Here is a 23,203-nt window from a genome sequence, read left to right on the forward strand (position 1 = left end):
AACAAACAGATTCCAGTGATTTAATTCGAAATCACTTAAATAAACCACAATAGAAGGATTCAGTTAACAATAAATTGACGACCCATCCCCGACAACCCAATATATCTAGCGTGGCTTTTATTATTTTTGGGGTGAGGTTACAGAAGGCGAGTTGTACGACAATGTACACACTCGGCCAAAAGAGCTCTTTTAAATCAAGAACAAGCAGTGTTTCCTCTGGCCTTTGGAAGTACAGTATTTGGATCTGCAAGCACATGTGGAACACCTCACACGCTTCACTTGCTTTCCTCAGACGGTCTCGTGCCAAACACCATCAGTCACATGATCCACCAGCTGCTCTTCTTCAACGCACCAGGTGGAACACTGAACAGAAGAGCTCCACGGCAGGGGGACCGATCAAACTCAATAAATGACTTCTTTGTCTGTCTGTTTTGTTAAAGCGTCACAACATCTTGGACTGAGCAAACGTGTGCCGCTTATTTTATTTTTTTGTGGGCCATGAATACAAGAGTTGATTTATTCAATTCTATCACTGAAGACCCATTTAATTAGAAATGGCAGAGCAAAGACTACGTGGCGACAAGCAGAATGACATCATCTTGGACAGCTCAAAAGAGGGGGTGTTTTTTTCCTGCCGCTCTGGCAAAGCACCATTGTGTGTGCAAAGCAATCCCAATTACAAAATAGACATTTTTTTTCTTTATTTCTTGTTTAAAAAAAAAATTGCCTTGTCATTTGAGCGAACAGACTGTTTTGAGTAGTTATGTCAGATGGAAAACAATTTCACATCACTGACGCATCGTCATCACCATTCATAAAATTGGAACCGCTCACAAACGTAAAAAAGCAAAACTAATACAATATACTAAACTCCTAAAATGTGATAACACAGGTGGAAGAGAGTTGAACACTTTGAAACACGTCATAGCCACCATTCTTGTGTGAGACCGTCCTCGTCAACAGCTGGCGCTGATGGCGTATTGATCTGCTTTGCAGTTCATTCCAGTGGCAGCGTTCCATGGGTGCGCTCGTCTTTAAGAGCCAAGGAGCATGCTCAGAATTTCAGGCTGAATCCAGGACCGACTGCAGACGCTCCCTGATTGCTGGTGGTCAGGTGAAAGCCTGTGTCTTTTAGGTCATCATCCCCCTGCAGTCAGAAGTGCCAAACAACATGGCAGAAGTTTAAGAATGGGGTATAGGGACATGACCCACAGGAAGAAGATCAGCTTAACACGATCGTTGTACAACATAAACAAATGACAGCTAAGACATTAAATAGTACAATACAGTGTTGATTTTTGTAGTAGAGTCAATTGTTACAGCATGGTTTTCAAACTCAAAATCTAATCTTTTCATAACATAAATTGGACAAAACTATGCGTGTCGGAAAAGTTCCAGGACAGGCGGTTTCTTGATTAGCGGTGCAACAATAATAATTAATGGCCAACTATTATCAATTAATGAATTAATCTTTCTGTTATTCAAAATTGTCCAGCTCAGAAATTCAGATTCTCAAGAGAAAATATTATCCGATTTGTGTAATCCACCATAAAAGATGAAAAAATAAAACATCTGCTAAAACAATGAGTAACATCTTTCCCTATTTGACATGTTACAGACAAAACCAATATTTGAATCATAGTTGTGCACTGTCAAATTTTCAGTGTTTTTGAACAACGGGATGGAGATATTTTTTTAATCTGACTGATCAATTAATTGACAGATTTATCAATTATTAAAAAAATGTTTAGATACAGCCCTACTTTAAAGTATCAAGAGCCAGATTGCTGCGTGATTCAAAGGACTTCTTCACAGTATCAATGTGGGACTGCTCCACTGTGATCTGGTCAGGAGAGGCAGGACATACAGCGCAATACATAAAGCTGATTTGAGCGATGCCAAACTTTTATTTGGACCAATCACGACAACAGATGATATCGTCATTGGCCTTGTTTTGACCAGCTGATGATGGTAACGTGATGGCGGTTTATGATAGTTGTCATTTTTGTCATGTAAATGTAGATAAAGGGCGTCTTCAGAACGCCACATTTGGTTTTTTATCGCCCCCGCCTCGGCGCTTCTTGTTATTATCACAGCCGTATGTCCCGGCCCCAAACACATTGTGGCTTTTTGATTGGTTTGCACCACCAGAGTGCAAAATCAATCGGAGAAAATCAACAAGCTCAGAACAAGATGGATTCTCTGGGTTTTTGTGAACTAACAAATACCGCAAGAATTCAGCTTGCAGACAAGGGTAGCCTTAGTACTTAGGCTATAATAATAATTTGTTCCTTGACCATGCTTGTACATGAAGACTAACACTACTATATGTAATAATCTTTTGCAATTTAACCTCCCCCCCAAAAAACAACAACAACAAAAGATGCACTCTCATAATTGACATTTTATAGTGGTTTACTGCTTCTTTGTTTTACACTTGCATAAGAAAGATAAAATTTTGACACACGAACAAATTGGTGCTCACTCTGCAACCAGCATTCAGGAAAAAATAAAGTACTACTCTAGTAGACTGTACTTTAAATAAAGCATATATTGATCAGTTCTATAATCCTCAACTCCTCCACTCTTATGTCACAAGATATTCTTTGAGGTGGGTATTACAAAAGATACAATTCCCGTATAGTGGAAATTGAACTTCCTTGTGGGTAGTACCACTGCAGAAAACATTAGAAGCGTCAGGCTGCGCATCATGGAAAACACGAGAAGGAACTAAGCAGACACAAAGCAGAGGCTTGTCGGCCTTTAATCTATTTAACACAGGCAGCCTTCGGAAAGACTACCAGCTTTATGTAATGGAGAAAGTTGGACTTAATGGCCTTACCAGTTGACTGTAGCCCAAGCCTCCCTCGGGCGGCCGAGGACTGGTGCCTCTCTTTACCCTCTGTTGCTCGCTCTTGGCCGGCCACGTGGGGAACATGGATGGGTCGATGGGCAGCGGTGTCTCCCGGAAGTACTCGTGCTTGAGTGCCTCGTCCGACAAGATCCTCTTACTGGGACAGAAGGTGAGGAATCTGGAATAGAATCCACAGTCACTTCATGTGAAGACACCGTAACAGCCAGGGCACTTGAGATTTATTGCCCTCTTATTTTCAGTAGAGTCCTCTTTGTGGACTTAACAAAAAAAAAACCATGAGCTAAGGCGCACAACATTTGTGCAAACAATGCATGGTCAATACTATACTGCCCCATAACCGGGATCTCAGAACATTCACTGAAGGGCAGTCCTACAAAGTGTGATCAGGCAGCTTGGTGATGATGTGCTTCCACCACTAAAAAAAAAAAATGCAAAAGATGATTTTTATAGGTGCTCGATTTTATCTTCACGCTGCTTGGGAACCTTAACATAGCCCCCATGGTAACGCACGCAATACTCAATATACTCGCTGCCGAGCACACAATTCTTTCCTTATGAAGCACTACTGAGCAGTAACTGCTAGTGGAAATATTGCTCTAGAGGTTCTTTACATCAGGGTGGGAATATTTCAGTTTGGAGATTGTGTTAACACTTGAACGTTAACTTGCGATTGAACCCAACTGCATATCAAAGGCTTGCTTGGACTTAAAAGGTTTGCACACGCACTAGTGTGTGATTGTGCAAACACATTCTGTTGCCAACATATACCGTTCAACATTTATTCAGCGGGTCTGTCTGACGCTTTTCAAACAAAACGTTTTTTTACAGAGTCGACCTCACATGGGCTGTATCTCTCCAGGTTGTCTTTTCACGATGAGAAGGGGGGCCAAAAACTTCCATTGAACTATATTTGCTAGACTGCAACAAGCAGGTTGGTCTTTTGCAGGTGCATGCAACGACTCTGTGGGTGGGAGTAAATATCTAGGCATGTTTCTCCTGCTACCATTTGCTCAACAACACTGACTTTGCCAGATGAATTGCTCTTGGAACCACAAGGCCAAATTTATCATAGATATGTTTGTGAAAACATTTCCTGGTGGTATGGAACGTCACCTTGGTGAGTGTATCTGCGAAACAGAACATGGGAGTGGAGCACAGGCATGTTGATGAATCACCAGTCCGCTACTGTTGTCATGTTTTAAGTGAGGCGGCCAGAAAAGCACGACGCGAATAAAAAGCTCTGGAGCCATCGACGGAAAGAGCAACGTAAGAACGCATTGATGTGAGGGAGCTTTTTTTTTCCACTGTCAAATCCTGCTGATTGTAACTGACATATCTGTTTGATATTTGCATGTGGCTCACATCTGATTTGGGTATTCTGTCAGTAATGACTAAAAACATTGTCAGTGACGGTTTTACTTCACGTCATAATGTAAAACAACTACACAAATATCCCAACGTTTCTGATGGATGACCAGAACACAAGCCTAAAATTTGAAAAGGTTCCACAGTGAGTTAGACTGCACTGAGCAGATTTGGGGCCCAGCACTGACTTCAATTAAGCTTGAAATAAACTCACTTGTTCATTAAGTCGAAGCCCTGGTCCGAGAGCAGCGCACCAAAGCGCTTTCGCAGGTTATTGTAGGGATACTCTGTGAAAGACATCTTCTTCACAGCAGGCAGCTCGTTGTAGCCCGGCCAGATTTTCTCGCTGGGTGACCCCAGATCCTAAAGACCACACAAACAACACACGGCCCCTCTTATTGCAAGGGCAGATGGATATTTCCACTCAACCAGACGTGTTCAAAAGCTTCATTACAGGTAATGACTGTCGGATAATTTGAGAGGCCTGAATGAGGCCAAGCTCATTCAGTCAGACAACTAGGGTGGCCTTTCTTGGTTTCTTCCCCTCAGCGCTCCGATCCAGCAGCTCCACCCAGTGGTCCGCTGCAGAGCTGCGCCGCGAGCTCACCTCTGACACGCGGATGCAAAATGTACCGGTTTTTAAACACCTTAACGGTGATGATAAATCTGAACATTTACCTTGAATATTTTATTAATTTGGTCGATTTCAGATTTTCCAGGAAAAAGAGGTTTCTGGGTAAGGAGCTCTCCAAATACGCAGCCCACAGACCACATGTCGACAGCTGTGGAGTACTCCTGCAAGGAGAAAAAAAACACTGTGGCAGTCCATAAAAACACAACGCAGACAGTCTGCCTGGCACGTTTCGACTTCGGTCTGTCTCGCCTGTGAAAGTGGATGTGCTGTGACGACCGCTGGACCTTTTACATGTGTAAATCATTTTGCGTAAAAGTCAAAACTGGGTTTCCATAAGCTAAGTGATTTGCAGATGTTGGTTTATATTTGGAAATATGTTTGGGGGTAAAAATATCAGTGGTGACGACATGATCCGTATGTTTTAAATGCTGCAGCATTTGCATTGTCGTGTGAGTGGCTGCCATGCATGTGTCTGGTGAAGGTGTGCTTTAACCTTAGCTCCAAGCAGCAACTCTGGTGATCTGTACCACAAGGTCACCACTACGGGAGTGTAGGGCTTCAGGGGGGAACCGTACTCACGGGCTAATCCAAAGTCACCGACCTACACCCATCAACACATTTTTTAACACTTTAGGCTCAAACATATTCTTTTTGGCACTGTGATAGAAAAAAAAAACTGTATGCTTCATGGTTCATGAAAGCAAAGCCACCTTAAGGATGCCCTTGTGACTGAGCAGCAGGTTGGACGTCTTCAGGTCCCGATGGAGAATCCAGTTATCGTGAAGATGACGAACTCCTCGGAGCAGCTGAATCATCAGTGTTTTTACTTCTCCTGCAAGACGGTTGAACGGTGCCGTTTCAGCAGGTAACAATTGTGATACGCATCATTTATAATCATCAAGATGATTTATCACCTGGCAGAAAAGGCTGCTTCATGGTTTCCATCAGACTCTTCAGGTCATGTTCAACATAGTTCATCACAATGTAGATCTTATCCATGTTGCTTCCAACAACTATTTCCTACAACACATTAGATTGTTCTCACTTAAAAGGCAACACGTGACTCTGGAAAAGTATACGTTTATGAAAAGATGTTTTCTCACCCTCACTGTGACAATGTTGGGGTGCTGAGCTTTCAAAATGGTGTTGATTTCTCGCAAAGACGTAATGGGAAAGCCCTCCTTCTCCTTCTCCATCTTAAGCCTTTTTAATGCCACAATTTCATCTAAACATGAGCGCAGCATGTAACTCATGGGTCCACACATGTGATCTGCAACACCTACAGACACATCACGTCAACTCCCTTACCGGTCTTCTTGTCCTTGGCTCTGTACACCACACCATACGTCCCCTCCTCAATTCGGTTCAGACATTGGAATTCCTCCACGCTACGACAACCCTTCAAAACAGCAACACAATTATTTACATTGTGAATAGCTACCAAGTTTATTTGGCTAGGTGGATGCAAATAATAACGGGTCAAGGGTCTATTGGAGCTGTGACCACTATATGTTCATGGTCACACACTAAATAAGTGTGATGTGTTGACATGCACCTGTAAGGCAGGCAAATATTTGGGCAGCTCCTTTTTGAGCTCCACAGGTGAAATCGGAGGGGAGTCAGGAATATAGTTTCCTTCAGGTGTGGGGGAACGTGAATGGGTCTGCGACTGCGGCGTAGGGTCACCATCCCCTGCGTCTTCTTCCTCCTCATCTTCCATCTCCTCACCACTTTCCTCTGTGTCGTGGTCAAAGCGGGATTCTGGTACTGTTGAATGAAGGTGGAAGATAAGGAGCATGTTCACTTGACTGCACATACTGGACTCTAATTCTTCTCACACACCTGAATCACACTACAAAACACAACCGTGTATGAAGAATAACAGGCCGGTGTTAAACTACTCTAACTATAATGTGCAGTATCACACTGTTAAAGTAAGCAAGTAAAAGCATCTGCGGTGAAAGAGTGAATCTGAAAATGATTACAGGCGTTTTTTGCTTGGCTCCAAAACATTCTGTGGTCTGCCTTCACATTTACATTTGGATCACAGATGTGCCCCCCAATCCTGGGCAGGCATTTCAAAAGCCCTCTTGTGGTACATGTGAAGTACATTTTGTGATTCAAATGTAATTTATTGAATCACTGACCACTCTAATCTAATAAATTATTAACTTCAAGGCAGATGTACAAAACTAAATAAAGTGCAGAACATCAGGAATAGAAAAAAGGACTAAAATATATGTTGGCCACTGGCATGACAAAATGAACTAATAGACATCATGACAAAATGTTCTATTAGGATCAGTAGTTGACCTGCAGGAATGTGATTTCCAGTTTCCGGCTCCTCTTCAAAGTCCTCCTCTGACTGCTCCTCATCACTCAGTTCCTCTGCAAGAAGGCAGGCCCCCGCTGTTAAGCAGTACACCACTGGATTAGAGTAAAACAATGTGGAATTGTTGCTTACCTGCACTCTGCTCAGACCTCTCTGAGCCAGACACCGAAACTGACTCTCCCTCTTCCTCTTCCTCTTCCTCCCCTTCTTCTTCACCCTCAGTCTTGCTGCTGGACTCCTCTTCCTCCCCCTCTTCCTCCTCAGAACCAGATCTTGATGCTAGATAAAGAGACATGTGAATGAGGAAGGGGCCCCAAATTTCCCTGCTGATCACCTGAAGCGAGCATGTTTACTTTCGTTTTTGCATTGATAATGCCTTACCCCCGGAAGACTCAGCAGAGCTGGTTTTCCTTTCACTGTCACTTATGTCTTGGAGGTCTGCGAGTAGGTCTTGAACATCAGTCCTCTCTTCCTTTGACACTGCAAGCAAAACACGAGTTACCCAACTCTTTATTACAGCATTAAAGGAAATGTTATAATTGTCCTCACTGATTTTCCGTAATTCGCCAGGTTCCGTTTTCTCTCGAGGGACATGAGCAGGACTGCGACTGCGGTGACTTTGCTTCGGCTTCTCACCGTACTCGTCTGGTAACATTCGGTGGTGTGAAGGCACTGTGGACCATAGAGTTTGGTTTTATTTGTAACTTAATAAGAACCTACCTCCTAAAAGTTAAAGCGCTTTGATTTTACTGATACAATCAATGTTGCACCATGTCCAATTGATTCACTAACCATTTAAGATTGTTATTTTGTTACTGGACTAAGTGGAATTTCTGATATATTGTCATGTAATAATAATATAGCGTAATTTGTTAACATCGTTATTTTGTGCTTCAACATTGATATGCTGTATACAGTGGGGGAAATAAGTATTTGTCCCCTCGCTGATTTTGCAGGTTTGCCCACTTACAAAGAATGCAACGACCTACTATTTTAATCATATGTACATTCTAACACTGAGAGACAGAATCCCAAAGAAAATTCCAGAAATTCACATCATATGAATTTATAAAAATTGATAACCGTCTGATGAGGAAAAACAAGTATTTGAACCCCTGGACAAACAGCATGTTAATATTTTGTAGAAAAGCCATTATTGGCCAGCACAGATGTCAAACGGTTTTTATAGTTGGTGACAAGCTTTGTGCACATTTCGACAGGGATGTTGGCCCACTCCTCCCTGCAGACAGCCTCCAAATCATTCAGGTTCCGAGGTTGGCAACTCGAATATTAAGCTCCCTTTCTTTGGGATTCTGTCTTTCACTGTTAGAATGTACATATGATTAAAATAGTAGATCGTTGCATTCTTTGTAAGTGGGCAAACCTGCAAAATCAGCAAGGGGTCAAATACTTATTCCCCCCCACTGTAGGTCGGTCGGTCGGTCGGTCGATAGATAATCCACACCAATCAATCCAACACAGTATCGTCAAGGTATCAGACCAGGACTTGGTAAGGCCAGATATTCAAAATGAAATGAAAGTGTGAAAAAAAAAACATGATTATAACATCTCGAGAGTGATTGATGAACCATCCCGGACTACCAGCCGGATTCGACTACTGACCGTCTCGTCGACCCTCTCGTTCTTTGCGTCGCTCATCGGCCCTCCTCTCTCTGTCTTTCAGCTCTCGTTGCTCTTTTTGCTGCTCGCGCAGTTTTCTGTCGCGCTCTCGTTGCCGCTCCTGCTGTTCCAGACGGTCCCTGTGGTCCAAAAAAAACCCAGGAGATTCCAGTCGGGGTCTGTCCGGACAACCAGAAGCCCAATTTTGTCAATTCAGATCTTTGGTGGTTAGAAACATTACTATTAAACATGTATCACACAGTCAGAACTGCAACAATGCTAAACAACTGACATGGTTGCACTTTGTTTTCAAAGTACTGTAAAATGTATTCTATTGCGCTCACTGGTATACAAGCCGCACTCAATAAGAAAATGCTTCAAACACTATTCACACAAGGTATTTAAGCCGCACATATTAAACATATTGTGCTGCCTTGCACTCTAGATACGGTAATTGGGAAGACAGCTTCTCCAGTAGGGACATGTGATAATTTTCACGGCTCCTAAACAAAGACAGTGACTTTTCCATATAGTGTTCACCTCTCTCTGCGTGAATGAGCTCTGGCCTGCTCCCTTCGTTTCTGCCTCTCCCAGTCTTGTCGGGCTTTGTCTTCTTCCCACTGACGCTTTCTGCGATCTCGCTCCCTTTCTTTATCTTTGGCCCGTGCATGCTTCCCTGCTGCAAGGGAAGACACCTTCAGTGGATGCAGATGCGCACTTAGTGCTACAAAACCTATGGAATGAAATTCCTCACCACCCTCAGCCGAGTGGCTGCGATGGCGTCTTTTGTCTTTTCTTTTCTCCTCCTTTCTGTGATGAGATTTCTCTTTTCTTGCAACTTGCTGTGGAGGCTTGATAGCTAGGGAATCATCTTCCTCTCCTCTGTATAGAAAATACAAACAAAATATGACTGATATTTCTCTAACAACAAGGTCCCCTGAGACTGAAGATGTTGTCATTTTAACAAGAGCACGATAAAAGATTTGGTGTTATTGCAGGGATGAATTTTCCAACCACAAGAATGGATCATTTTAGGCAGTATTTTTCTGATGTTGCATACAATTGTACCTCCTAAGTCTTACAATCCAAAAGTGGCACAATTTGGAGTTCAACCAATATCAGGGAAAATAAGCCTAAAGTAGTTAAAAAAATTACCTGTATACGGTTTGAAATTAGACAAACTTGAGCCTCATGGAAAGGATTGAGTTTGATTTTGTGCTGCTGTATTTAGCTGTGTGATGATTAGCGCAAGCACCTGTCCTCTGTGGAATCTTGACGAGTGTAAGGGGAATTGCGAATTGTTATTTCCATCCTTTGATCCCGTAGTTCTCCTTCCTCCGGGGTCTCTCGTTTGGCTTCCCGAGCATCCGTCTGTGGATCAATGCTTTGGGAAATCTGCGGTAGAGACAAAAAAGAATTACTGATGAATGGAGTCACACGCAAAATGACATTGCAGTAAAAAAATAAATAAATAAATAAATAAATAAATAAATAAATAAAAATTGAACAGCAACTAGTTCAATTCAACTTACATCATTCTCCAAAGTGCAAAATGTGATATATTTTTCAACGGATGATTACTTTAATTATTAATTCAATGGAAATGTTGGTCTTTACATTGTTCGGGTGCTTGGTTTCAGTTCGCTCTTCTAATGCCTTTCTGCGTTTTTTCTCCTGTAATATTTCTTCAAGAGTCTTAACTTTCCAGGTCTCTTTTTCGTCCCCCATCAGCATCCACTCTCCACCACCTTCATCACAACAACACACAAACACACACACACACACTTGAAGAGATCACAGAAGTGGCAAAAGGAAAGAAAAGTTATGATTAGGTTTCTAATCAAAATATTGAATCTTATTGAAAGAGAACAATGATTTAATTGTGGTTCCATTGCTTCTCATTATAGTGAATGGCGCAATAAATGTTGGAAACCAAAGTGAAACAAAAGTACTCAAATTGTAATTATTTCCAGATCCATTGACATTGAACGCTGTTACTACGCTTGCAAACGACATTTTTTTATTCAGACTGATGCGCTTTGCAAAATTGACGAGAACTCAACGTCAATTTTAGCACACTCACTCTTAATGCATCCAGTCAAACGTTTTGTTTAGCAATGCCTTCGCTCGGAAAAAAAAAAAATGTAAGGACGGCTAAGGTCTGGTGAACGAGCTCCGCATTTATAGAATAATTGTACGTATTTAATTTGTGGCGATAAAAACATACAGTTAACAACATTTTCCTTTGTGTCCAGTCCAGAAAGATTTCGAGTAAAAGCAGAAATCCTTACGGTAAACTGGGCGTGCCATGTTATGAGGCATGACATGTCGACGTACATAATCGTTCTATACACGCCGTTCAGCACCATCGTAAAACGAGAAGTGATTTAATTATTTACCAGGTCTAGGGTACCGCAGTCGTATTAACGGGTTTACTTCAGCCTAACATGCAAGACTAGAAGGAGCAACTCCCAGTTTCGAAAAAGGTTTACCACTAACACAACCAGCTAACGTCAACGAGCTAACCAGCGATACAAGCTATATTTGTATCAAACAACACGAGTCTTACTTCATGAGGGACAAGGAATTGCTGGTTATCGAAAAGGGGGATTGCATCAGTAAACGACCGTATCTTTACATTCCTGAAATTTATACGCTCAGACACGTAAATAGTTAAGCTTGTCAAGGAGCAAATAGCACAACACAAACCTAGAATATGGTCAATACTCTATGGCACACCGGAAGTACAAAATGCTTCTTCTTCGTTTTGTTTAGAAAAAAAAAATGCCGACCGACCAGCAAAGTACCAATTGTGTTGTCGCTACCGTCTGGTTTGGAGTATGAAAGATTTTATCTGACTGCAACATACCATGTGAGACGTAAAACTCATGAAAACATAAAAAAATACACGCACTCTCTTGGTACTTATCCATATCATGAACATTTAAAGATTAAAAAATTATAATAATCAGATTTAACAATGTATACAGCACATTAGCGCCAATTCGTTTCCCAAATATAGTTGGTAAATAATATTGGTACCAAAAACAATAAGCAATAAGTCATCGAGGGACCCAATATATAATCTTGCCTCTCCATCGTCTCATATATTTGCTGTTATTGTGGAGTAAATGTCAGTTTTGGCAAGCATATGTTATACAAACTGTTGTATTATGTTCCACATTAAATATAATCACCTATCTGATCAAAATTTGCACATTTAATGTAACATCCAACTGGAGGTGTGAGTCCTTCCATTGTCAGGTTTTTTTTTGTATATCCTGTTTTTTTGTGCTCAAGAAACGTCGACGTTTTTGTTCAAATGGTTCCATTTTATTGGCATCCATTGATTACTTTCATTACAGAAATAAAACTACCCTACAGGTAGACTCCAGCTTGTACAAGGTGGTTATGCAGAAAGAAATGCAGGCTGCACAGCGTGAGGGTAAGAGTAGACGTAACTAAACTACAGTGACACATACTGTTATTTTTTTGAAGTCCTTCCTGGCTTCCAGTGGCTGCATGGGCATTTGTACATTTTCACACACTCTTTTTAAATGACTATAGGCCAATAATGTGTTCGGGAGGCCCACCATTGACTGCATTAAAAAATAGAAATAAAATACACACACACACTTTGGTTTCTCAAACACTGTGAAAGCTCTACATATTCCTGACATTCTGACATCTCAAAGTTCTTTTTGATTGCAGACAAGTCAAAATGAAAATGAGCTACACATAAACCAAAAGAAGCAACTTCACTCTTGCTGACCTTAAATGGAGGTAAAACTCACCTAACGCACAGTTGCTGTTTTGTGACATCTGGATACACAACTGGGGCATGGGCAATACTTGGGTATAGAGGATTACTGGTGAGGCTTTGTTCCAGTTAATCATTTGCACTTCATGATTTCATTCCCTATTTATTGCATTAGTTGTAACTGTAAACAACATTCAAGTAGAAATTGAAAGAAGCCACTCATAATTTGTTTTTGTCTGAATTGCCAATTACTGCACACAGTAAAATGAAGCACAGGTGGTTGTGAAAATCTGAAAAATGCCAACTTGTAAATCAATTCTGATTTTGACTGCCACAAAGGCACTGGCTCTTTAACCTCCACCAAAACTATTTAAAACAAAACAAACCATTGAAAAACAAACCCAACTGATCAATGGTACATTCTCACCACAGTGTAGTCATAAGGCCAATTAAGCATATGCAATCCAGGTAACAGAAACAGCACCACGAACGCCACTCGAAAACCGGATCTTCGGTCTACTAAACCTGGCCTCCTTATTCACTTCCATGATACGAATAAAAAATAATGATTAAAAACAAACGGGAACAAACTAACTCCAAGCTGGTGGCGTGGAAACTAAGTGGGAAAATCCAGGCAGACAGAGTCTCTGTTTTTCTCTGCAGAATGCTGCGATTTCACAAAACCTAAAGTTATTGTCCCGACTGCGATCCCATGGTCCCACCCGTCTCTTGTCCTTCTGGTACCTGTTGACCTCATCAGGCCGCAGCAAGCAACACAGAGCCTGCAATGGTTATGCTGAGGGTGTGTATTGGTAGGTGGGTGTGGGACGACACAAGGGGCTAGCTGGTCTGAGCTCCACCACTCAATCGGTGGAGAAGAGGTCACCGGCCGAGGGGAGCGGTGCCAGACCGCCTGTAACGTTAGGAAGGAGGGAAAGGTCGGGCAGACTCTGGATGTGGGACTTGAGCTCCTTCCTCACCTGGGTCACCCTGGCAAGTTTCTGCTTGTATTCCTGCACACAACAACGGGATTTGAAAAACTCTATTTCTCTACGAGAGTATATAACAATGTTCTTTGAAATGTATTTGATTTTTGAGTTTGCCTTGCCTCTAACTTCTTCTCCCTCTCAACCAGCGCCTCTTTCTGGCTACTGATGTAGTCAGTCAGCATGCGTGCCAACTGCCTCCGGTCCTCCAGTTCTGCGGCCAGGCGGCCGTTGTACTCGGCCAGCAGAAGACACGCTTCGTCCACTGTCTTGGAAAGATTGTCAGCTGCCTCCTTATCTGCACATATGAGACATGTAGCTCATTCAGTGATTCATTCAGTCTGTCTTTATACTCATGCATGTCTTACTACTTACTTATGTCATTTGGATTTTAGCGAATGAAGTTCAATATATTTTTGTGACTTTCGGCTTGTCACAATATTTTCTATGCTTGTATTTCTTGTGTTGAAATCCCTTTAAACTGTGTTTAAATATAGGTAAATGGGCTTTAAGCTCTCAGTATTAGTGTTAACACTGGGGAGAGTTGGGGGGCGTGAAATATATTCTTCTGGGGGGGGCATAACAGAAAATAATTGAGAAGCACTGAGTGGATGAGTTGAAATGTGGCAGAACTAATACAATATTAAAAAAACATATTTCATATGACAGAAACCTAGTGGGTCTGGAACGTATTCCGCTCAGAAAACCGGTATTGCAGTTTGCAATAGTTGTTGTATGCCTTATCCCTGTTATAAATGTTTCTTTTTTTCATCTGTATGACATGCATTAGGATGCATATTTTTTTTTATCCATTGATATTTTATCTTAAATGTATTCATATTTCTGGAGAATGCCACTTCGTAAGCCCCTGGAGGGTTTTTTAGACATTCTCCATCACATTTATTTAATCTATGTACATTTTAAATTGTTTTTGTATGTGAAAATAAACAAACAAACAAAACAAACAATCAGGAATAATCAGCTTGCCAGTTATCTTTTCCAGTAGTGAGACATCTTGGACTTCCTGCGGCAGCGAGGCGATTTTCTGTCGCACAGCTGCATCACCTGATGCGGCGTTCTCCAAGTCCTGCAGCGCTTTCACCAACTCCTCTGTCTGAGTATGCATGACAATAACATTAAAATAGACAGCAGGAAACAGTGACTCCACAAAAAATAAAAACACTAAGAGCGCAGGACAGGGAGTAAATGGTCATATCTGTACAGTACTGTATATCATACATGTTTTTTGTTATTATGACCACTATGAATATTTCTCCACTATTTTCTGTCTTCTTTTAAAATTCACATTATTGTAAGCGATCACGCATCGCTGTTTACTTGTCAAAATGTGGAATTTTAATACACGCAGACTAGCAAAACGGGTGCTCTTTCCATTGACTTCAAAGAACCCGCACATGACTGTATATAAGTCTCTGACAGGCCGAGCCTATAAGGTCACAAAGGGAAGATTTGTCTCCTTTACCAGTTGATTAGCGGAGGCGTCCGTGCTACGAGGGGAGCTGATGCTTCTGTAGTCGTCATCCTCATCCTCCTCTTCCTCTTGCTGGATCTTCTGGTAGCTTCGTTTCACCGGTTTCTTTTCCTCTACTATCAAGAGCACAGAAGAGTTGTTATTGACAATGCTTAATGTAAATGAAGCATTTGCAAAACCATACGATATCACACGTGTACCATTTCATGAAACACATAATCCTGGTTATAATTGATTACGCAAAAGCTGGGCAAATGTCACGTGGGGGAAAAGAAAAAAAAACACCAAACCCACAACAGCACCAAATTTATGAATGTTTCCACATTGTGTTAATGAACATTTCTGATTTTTGTTATTATTATTTGACCACACCTATAGGCTGAGGGCTGTTGGAGTCTTCTATAGCCAGGGTGAGCTGCTGAATAAAGTCACTTCTGTAGAGGTTGCGCTCCTTCCATATGTTCAGGAGTCTCTCCATGTGCTTTTTGCAGCTCTCATCAACTTCACTGCAAGAGGACAGTGGAGTTAAGTGGAACAACAAACACAAAAATGAGACAAGTGCTCAAAGTGCACAAGGCATGAAACGCTGTCCCACTTTGTCTTGAAGTCATTCTTGGCTTATGCGACATGTATTATAGGTCTGAATCTTCTTCAGCAAAATACAATTCAAAGGGGATGAATATATTTGGGAGGGGGGCATGGGAACACAGGGAAATGCTTTTTTTTCCCTCGCCGTACTAGGATAAAGTGTTGGCGAACCACTACAGTAGGTGACAATGCCACTCTGATTGATAGTGTTCACAGGGTTTTAGCTCCAGGGTGTAGTTTTTTTCCGCTTTACAAACATACAAAAACACATCATGGCTTACATTTAAATGTAAAAAAAAACGTTATTTACCCCACACACCTGGCAACATGAGAGCAGGCATCAATGAGGACGGACTCAAAGTCTTTAGTGAATTCGGGTCCTTTCTTCTTGCTGTTTTGGATAACATCATTGGCCAGATAGAGGAACGTCAGCTTCCTGCTTTTTTTAGCTGCAGGACAACAAATTACACTTTAAATGTGATAACAACATTGTCACAACTTTATTTTAGAAGAAAAAGCTTATGGCACACCACTGTCATGTTACAACAACATCCTTAAAAACAAATGGCTTACAGATGATTTGATTAAGAAAAAAAAAATGTACATGGCGAATACTCTCCTTAACTTCCACTAACAAGTCAGAATTTAGCTCCTTCCAAAGACAAAGCTTGTCTTTTAGTCAAGGCGTATTACTTGAACATACTTTGTGGTTTACTGTACTACCTCGCTGCAGAGCATCTTAGAGCAGTTCAGAAAGCGCACAAAAAAATTAAAAAGGTGCATTGAATATTCAGAAGACTATTGTATATGAATTCAATTATCGAAATAATAAATTCCCATCCATTCACAGTAGAATTAGTAAAGTCAGGTCGCAGCTATTAGTCATAATCATCAACTGCAACAAAACCATGGTGTCTTTATCAACACAATATTTTTATTCTAACAACACCGTTTTTAAGTTCTCATTATAGTTTGCAGTTAGGTATTGAAAGCTGTTTCAACGTGTATAAGTTATTTCTACAATGATCATTAAATGGCTCTAACATAAGGTGCATTGACTTGTCTTTTTCACTGTTAGCACCAAACTTGTTTGGTGGAATTTTCTTACATTGTCATGCTTAAAAGACAACTAAGTGTTGAATAAGGTTAATTAATGGTTAATTTGCCTTCATATTAGCGTAAGCCTAAACTTTAAGACCAAAATATTTTTGCACAATAAATGTGATGTTGCTTGTTGTAATGGAGACAGATTTTTACTTGCGTAATATATAATAATAATAATAATAATAATAAACTAATAATAATATAATAATATAATACAGAGGACTAAAACATTGCATATTAAAATACAATTAACAATATTGAATAGGGTGATGTGAGGGGGGGCGGGGAGCGCAGTGCTTTTACAAAATGGGTCCCTACTACTTATTACCCACGTTGTAATTGGCAGGGCAGCATGAGGAACATACCCAAATCATGTGAATCCAATGAAAAAAATGTCTAAAATGAGGGAGACACATTTTAAAGACTCATTATTGTACTTGCAAATGGGTTAGGGTTAGGTCAAATGGCTGGTCACTAATAAGATCTCAGAGTTTCACTATATTGCTACATCCGAACCTCACCTTTCTTCAGCTCTCTGTGCCACACTTTGACAATGAGGCCCGAATGTTTGCGGTGGTGGATGATCCAGAGGGACAAAGTCTGGACGCTCTGCTGCGAGCTGCTCAGCTCCGACAGTTTCTTCTCCAGGGCTGCCTCGGAAAACGACGACATGTCCGTGTACTGGTGCGCGTCTCCTTCAGGGCAGACTCACCACGACTCCGCTCTAAATTGACGGAGCTTCGAGATAGTGGGGGGAAACCACTCGGATCACGGTCATCAAAACTATAGTTGCACTTCACGCAACTACACGCAAGATTAAAACAGCAACAAAAAAGAGCGCCCTTTGCTACCTACTCAAGCAAATCACTGTTTTAATGTTTCATTAGCCACTAACCTACAGGAATACTGTGCGGAAACTACAAACGTGCAGCTTTTGAGTTGGCTCTCGAGAAGCAGTTTGCTCAAGTGTTTGTTTACAGACACAGCTAACACTTAGCCAGCGAAGGCTAAGTAGCCATTCGCATGCTACGTGCGAGCCTACGCTTTAGGCTGGTTCAAATGCCAGAACTTGTGTAATTCAGAAGCGAATACCTGTTCGGCACAACAGCAAGATTAATAAATCGGTAACCGTCAAAGTGGAGTGGCTGGTAGATCGTTCCTTTTAGATGAACTAATCAGGAAGAATTATCAAAAAAATGGCAGCTCGCACTTTCACCTCGACATGTGCGTCGCGGGACAGTGACGTCATCAGCAGCCGAACGTCTCCTTTTTCGAAATTATCTTTTGCATTCATTAATTTTTGTTTTATTCGCTATTTAAAATAACCTAAACTCCATAATTCTATTTGATCATACGTTTAATAGTATCAGTGAAGCCAGAAAGTTGTTTTCAAAATTGACATTGACATTATTGCAAATAGTTTCCATAAAGTGTTGTCATTATAAACATTTGCGTGTTCATTTGCATCCTTGACGCTGTGGTTGACAAAATACACATTATTGCTGCTGAAACATAATAATCGTGGCTTGGATGGAGATGAGAGTCAAATTTTGTCAATCGAACAGATATCTGGAAAAAAAAAAAGCTTCAAATATCAGCCACAATGCAAATTACACATATGCAAACAGTCATTTTCATGATATATACTGTACATGATTTAAAACACCGATTCAAAGCTCACACATGTAGATTAAATGCTGGGATTTATTTATCAAGCATTAGACAGAAGAAGAAAAAACTATGAAAACTGTGAAATTTTCAAAAACAATGATTTGTGGCCTTTCTTGGTTAAGGCATTTATGCAACATGGTAAGTATGGCTCAACCAAGCAAATTAGACATGCAAATGTATCACCCGAGAGCAATGCAAAGGTCATCCCGCCGCCTTAAATGCACACCTGAAAAACCTCCTTTCATACACTGACTTTCATGAGCAGAGTGGCACTTCTATATCAGCCTTGTTTGAGTTTTACATGTGTTGACATGTGTGTGACACTTCCATATTTTTTCTTATGTTGCCTGATGCTGCAAATGGCTGATGCAGAACTAGACTACATCTCTCAGGGAGGAGGACTATATCTTCAGGGAGACTTTTCCATTGCTGGACTCTTTCCTCTCCATGACACAAATGGCCCAAGTGCTGGTTTGCCCGCTCTGCGTCCATGTAATGAGTGAGTTTACTGCAACAACAACATTGTCTGTTCAGATGCGTTTTACAACTAGTACAACTATGGGGTATTTGTACTGTAGTACTTCAATTTCTTTTCAATTAAAAAGAACAAAGATAAATGAGGGAACTTGCTGTTAAGGAACATACATGACATGAGAGTGTATTCTGTACTGAAAGTGTGTTGGCATAACAATGCAGCATTTTTTGTTTGTTTGTTTCAACAATATGTATGTAATGCACTTTTTTATCTTTTGTTGCACTACATGTGACCGAATAAAGCAACATATTGTAAATAATGCATATTTGATCAATTGTTTTTTAACTTTAGTAATTAATTAGGTCATAAATTAGTTGAAATAACCAATAAATTGAGGAGGAGCCACTAGGGAGCCGAGCCTCAAGAACTATGTCTTGCAAAAGTTATTATTCCTATCTCTAATATATATTCATCCATCCATCCATTTTCTGAACCGCTTAGTCCCCACGGGGGTCGCGGGCGTGCTGGAGCCTATCCCAGCCGTCATCGGGCAGTAGGCGGAGGACAATATATATTCAATTTAAAAAAAAAACACTTTAAAAATTCAGCATACTCCGTAACTAAGGAATGATTGACAATTGAAACACTGTCAAATAAGTGTACACACAGTTGCGTGCACACACATACACGTACACACACATACGCTCACACACGCGCTCACACACAAGGACGCACACAAAGTTTTTAATTTTTATTCTAATTTATTTGATTTTAATTCATAGAGGCCGCCACAACAAGCATGGCTACCACATGATGCAAGCCATGCGATTTGCAATAGAAGAAATCAACAACAAGACGGGCAAAAATCTCTTGCCTGGAATCTCACTGGGCTACCAGGTGTACGACATTTGCTCTGTTTCGGCCAGTGTGCTGGCCACCCTGGACATACTGGCCGATCAGCACCGTGGCCCTGCTGCCAGCACGGAACCAACCCTTACCAACATGACTGTGGCCGTCATCGGGCCCGACAGCAGCAGCAAAACCTTTACTCCTGCCGCTCTACTGGGAGCCTACCTCATACCACAAGTAAGTTATGTCATAACTGATTCCATTGAATGAAAATGTTATTAATCCAGTTAACCCTGACAGCAGCAGACCAGAATGAAGAAAGTAAGAACTTTTAACATCAACAATGTCTTTAATTTTGCACAAGATGTCTTAAAGAGCTACCAAAGATTACATTGTTCAGTACATGTATTGTCTTGACTGCAGATCTCCTATGAAGCAACCAACAAAAAGTTGAGCAACAAGGTCCTCTACCCATCGTTTTTCCGCACAATTCCCAGCGACAAGAATCAGGTGGAGGCAATAATCCAGCTGTTAGTTCGTTTTAACTGGACCTGGATCGCTTTGTTGGGCAGCGACAACGATTACGGCCTGGACGGCATGCAGAGCCTGTCCCAGCTGGCCCCGGCCCACGGCATCTGCGTGGCCTACCAGGGCATCATCCCGACCTACAGCAGTGAGACAGCCCACTTGATGAAGAGCATGGTGAAGGGCATACTGAGAGCAAAGGTCAACACCATTGTGCTCTTCTCCAGTAAGTCCAAACTCAGCGGCTTATTCCCTTTTGTTATCGAGGCCAACGTGACAGGTAAGGTGTGGATTGGCACGGAGGACTGGTCAGCGGCCACGCGAGTTTCCGGGATCGCCGGGATCCACAACGTTGGAACTGTACTTGGTGTGGTCATCAAGGATGCGGCCATAACTGGCTTTAACGCCTTTGAGAGGAGCGTCATGGAGGCGTCGCTGCATCACGGCAACGTTCAGATGGGTTCAGGCGTCGCCACCGGTGTTTGTCTGCAGAGCGCCGACATGTTCAGCCTGGCCAGGAATAACTTCACTTTGGAGAAGTATGACATCACCTCCTCCTTCAATGTATACAAGGCAGTGTATGCTGTTGCCCATGCTCTTCACCGAGCTCTTCAATGCAACTCTGGATTGTGCCGAAAAAGGAGAATGCATCCTTGGCAGGTCAGTTCCGTTGGTTTTGCTCATCATGAAGGGCCGTGTCAGGAACCATTCACTAATTTAGCCTAATATTGCAATTTTTACAAAGTAGACTACATAGTTGAGTCAAATAAAATAATTAAAATGTGTGAACACAGCCACGGCCTTCGTTTCACTAGGTCCCACTGTTTGCTCTCAGCTCCTGCCCATGCTCAAAGACACGAGATTCTCTCTGGAAAACACTTCAGTGTACTTTGATGCAAACGGAGACCCTCCCACCGGATATGATATAGTGACGTGGATTTGGAGAGGGACGGAGTGGTCCCTTCGGGTGGTGGGCTCCTTCAGACCAGATCCCGTCCAGCTAACACTTGATGAAGCAGCCATCGAGTGGCACAGCACTGGGGCGACATCCATATCAGTAAGATTTACCCTAATATCTTTTTGTCACTGGAGGAATTGGGTAGGTGAAAAATATGCTTTTAGAGTTTTTTCATTTTCAAATGGGTCACTCTGAGTATGCCGTAAAATAACTGGAGCGGTAAGACCGTCTTTCTGCCTCCTGTTTCTTGTCTCCAGGTGCCCTCGTCCATCTGCTCTCCGCCTTGTCCGAAAGGCCACAGGAAGGTGATGAGAGGTCAACACGCCTGTTGCTTCGACTGCCAGCCCTGTCCATTTGGCACCTTCCTCAACATAAGTGGTACACATTTCTACATCCATTTTTAGTACTTTATCCAGTCCACTGTGGCACGACAACAATCCAGTCATAAAAGAGTATCCTTTTCCCCACCGTTTTCATTATTATTATTATTATTATTATTATTATTATTATTATTATTATTTCATTTGGAATAGTTATCTAACAGGACAAAAAGGTGTATAAGCCAAGACTTAACCGTACTGCTATTTTTTGCTTGACCACCGGGTTGCGCTAAACACTAATAAAATGACAATTTCTAAACTTTGTGCTTAATGGACATGAATTGGAAAACCAACAGATGGAACAGATGTGGTACTTAGATGAGGAAAAAAGTATTCAAAACCATGAGAGGCGGACTCCAGATTTATTATGTGAGGCGGGAGAGTGTTTCAAATAAATCCTCCCTGATGTTAAAGTTGCTGTTCCCAGAATCCATTATTTGCCAATCGTGTTCAAACGACCAGTGGGCCCCTGCTAGCAGCGAGCAATGTCTGGATCGGAGGGTTCTGCTTCTGGCCTGGGACGCCCCCCTGGCCGTGGCGCTGCTCTTCTTCCTGGTCTGCTGCCTCCTTCTGACTTCCATCTCGGCAGCCATCCTGCTGCTGCACCTCCACACTCCCGTGGCCAAGTCAGCCGGGGGGCGCACTTGTCTGGTGATGCTGGCCGCCCTGACTGCCGCCGCCTTGAGCTCTCTGTGCCATTTTGGCCCCCCGTCCCGCATGTCCTGCATCCTCAAGCAGCCGCTTTTCACGTTCAGCTTCAGCATGTGTCTTGCCTGCATCACCGTGCGCTCCCTGCAGGTGGTCTGCATTTTCAAGCTCGCCTCCAAGCTTCCACCGGCCTATGACAAGTGGGCCAAAAAACAAGGGCCTGAGGTGACCATTGTCATCATCTCGGCCATTGCTCTGTTCATATCTGTGACCCGTGTGGCTTTTGACCCACCGGAACCGTCCCAAGATGTGGACTTCTACAAGGACAGAATTGTCCTGGAGTGCAGCAATACCGTGTCGTTCGGCGCAGGCGTAGAGCTGGGGTACATGTCACTCCTCAGCGTAGTCTGCTTCTCCTTCAGCTACATGGGGAAAGACCTGCCGGCCAACTACAACGAGGCCAAGTGCGTCACCTTCAGCCTCATGGTCTACCTCGTCTCCTGGATCAGCTTCTTCACCGTCTACCTTGTCCTCAGAGGGCCCTTCACCATGGCCGCACACGTCTTTGCCATTCTCTTCAGTGTTCTGGCCGTCCTTTGGGGATACTTCCTGCCCAAGCTCTACATCATCGTACTGAGGCCGCAAATGAACACCACCGCTCATTTCCAGAACTGCATTCAGATGTACACCATGAGCAAGCAGTAACTGGTAAACAGAATTTGAATAGTAACATTGTTTTTCTCAGTACGAACTCTACTCCAGTTAATACAAGAGCATTGTATATATTTGACAGTAAAAATGCCTTTTTAATTTTTACCTCTATTGTGTGCACAATTTAGTCTTCAATGCACCTGAGGCCCGCAGCAAAGCGAGCCACGTGGCTGAACGAGACTAAAGTTGACCATCGTACAATTGGCGACTCATCCGTCGTACTCACTGCA

General features: G+C 42.1%; 3 protein-coding genes across 12 annotated transcripts; 1 reads left to right on the top strand and 2 right to left on the bottom strand.

Annotated features, from left to right (window-relative positions):
* Window positions 1-686: 686 nt before the first annotated feature.
* On the bottom strand, window positions 687-11,640 carry cdk11b (cyclin dependent kinase 11B). Of its 6 annotated transcripts, none has more exons than XM_088357152.1 (20): window positions 11,396-11,536; window positions 10,444-10,610; window positions 10,082-10,221; window positions 9,581-9,708; window positions 9,367-9,505; window positions 8,830-8,966; window positions 7,756-7,878; window positions 7,588-7,686; window positions 7,339-7,485; window positions 7,188-7,262; window positions 6,430-6,641; window positions 6,183-6,273; window positions 5,978-6,099; window positions 5,789-5,894; window positions 5,585-5,706; window positions 5,368-5,475; window positions 4,919-5,035; window positions 4,455-4,603; window positions 2,843-3,032; window positions 687-1,147 (listed from the first exon to the last, which is right to left on the bottom strand). In XM_088357152.1, coding segments are annotated over exons 1-20 (2,466 nt in total). In that variant the 5' UTR covers window positions 11,397-11,536; the 3' UTR covers window positions 687-1,054. The 6 variants fall into 6 exon arrangements, with proteins under 6 accessions (XP_088213278.1, XP_088213247.1, XP_088213260.1 ...); XM_088357121.1 differs by having other exon boundaries at window positions 8,830-9,005; XM_088357134.1 differs by having other exon boundaries at window positions 7,588-7,878; window positions 11,536-11,640.
* Window positions 11,641-12,145: 505 nt separating this feature from the next.
* Window positions 12,146-18,008, bottom strand: rprd1b (regulation of nuclear pre-mRNA domain containing 1B). 5 transcript variants are annotated; one of them, XM_088357207.1, is made up of 8 exons: window positions 17,849-18,008; window positions 17,278-17,494; window positions 15,963-16,101; window positions 15,437-15,570; window positions 15,056-15,177; window positions 14,560-14,686; window positions 13,695-13,870; window positions 12,146-13,599 (listed from the first exon to the last, which is right to left on the bottom strand). In XM_088357207.1, exons 2-8 carry the CDS (start codon window positions 17,426-17,428, stop codon window positions 13,450-13,452), a joined length of 999 nt encoding a protein of 332 aa, XP_088213333.1. In that variant the 5' UTR covers window positions 17,429-17,494; window positions 17,849-18,008; the 3' UTR covers window positions 12,146-13,449. The 5 variants fall into 5 exon arrangements, with proteins under 5 accessions (XP_088213333.1, XP_088213352.1, XP_088213343.1 ...); XM_088357226.1 differs by having other exon boundaries at window positions 12,147-13,599; window positions 15,972-16,101; XM_088357217.1 differs by having other exon boundaries at window positions 12,147-13,599; window positions 15,056-15,180; window positions 15,972-16,101.
* A 499-nt stretch (window positions 18,009-18,507) lies between these two features.
* Window positions 18,508-22,967, top strand: tas1r1 (taste receptor, type 1, member 1). Its single transcript, XM_088368058.1, has 6 exons — window positions 18,508-18,926; window positions 19,685-19,988; window positions 20,175-20,936; window positions 21,112-21,333; window positions 21,492-21,612; window positions 22,042-22,967. The coding sequence occupies exons 1-6, from the start codon at window positions 18,685-18,687 to the stop codon at window positions 22,965-22,967; spliced, it is 2,577 nt and encodes an 858-aa protein (XP_088224184.1). The 5' UTR covers window positions 18,508-18,684.
* The last annotated feature ends 236 nt before the right edge of the window (window positions 22,968-23,203 follow it).

The sequence above is a fragment of the Syngnathus floridae genome, chromosome 2, assembly GCF_059516105.1.
Source record: "Syngnathus floridae isolate MCC-2025c chromosome 2, RoL_Sflo_1.0, whole genome shotgun sequence".
Lineage (NCBI taxonomy): Eukaryota > Metazoa > Chordata > Actinopteri > Syngnathiformes > Syngnathidae > Syngnathus > Syngnathus floridae.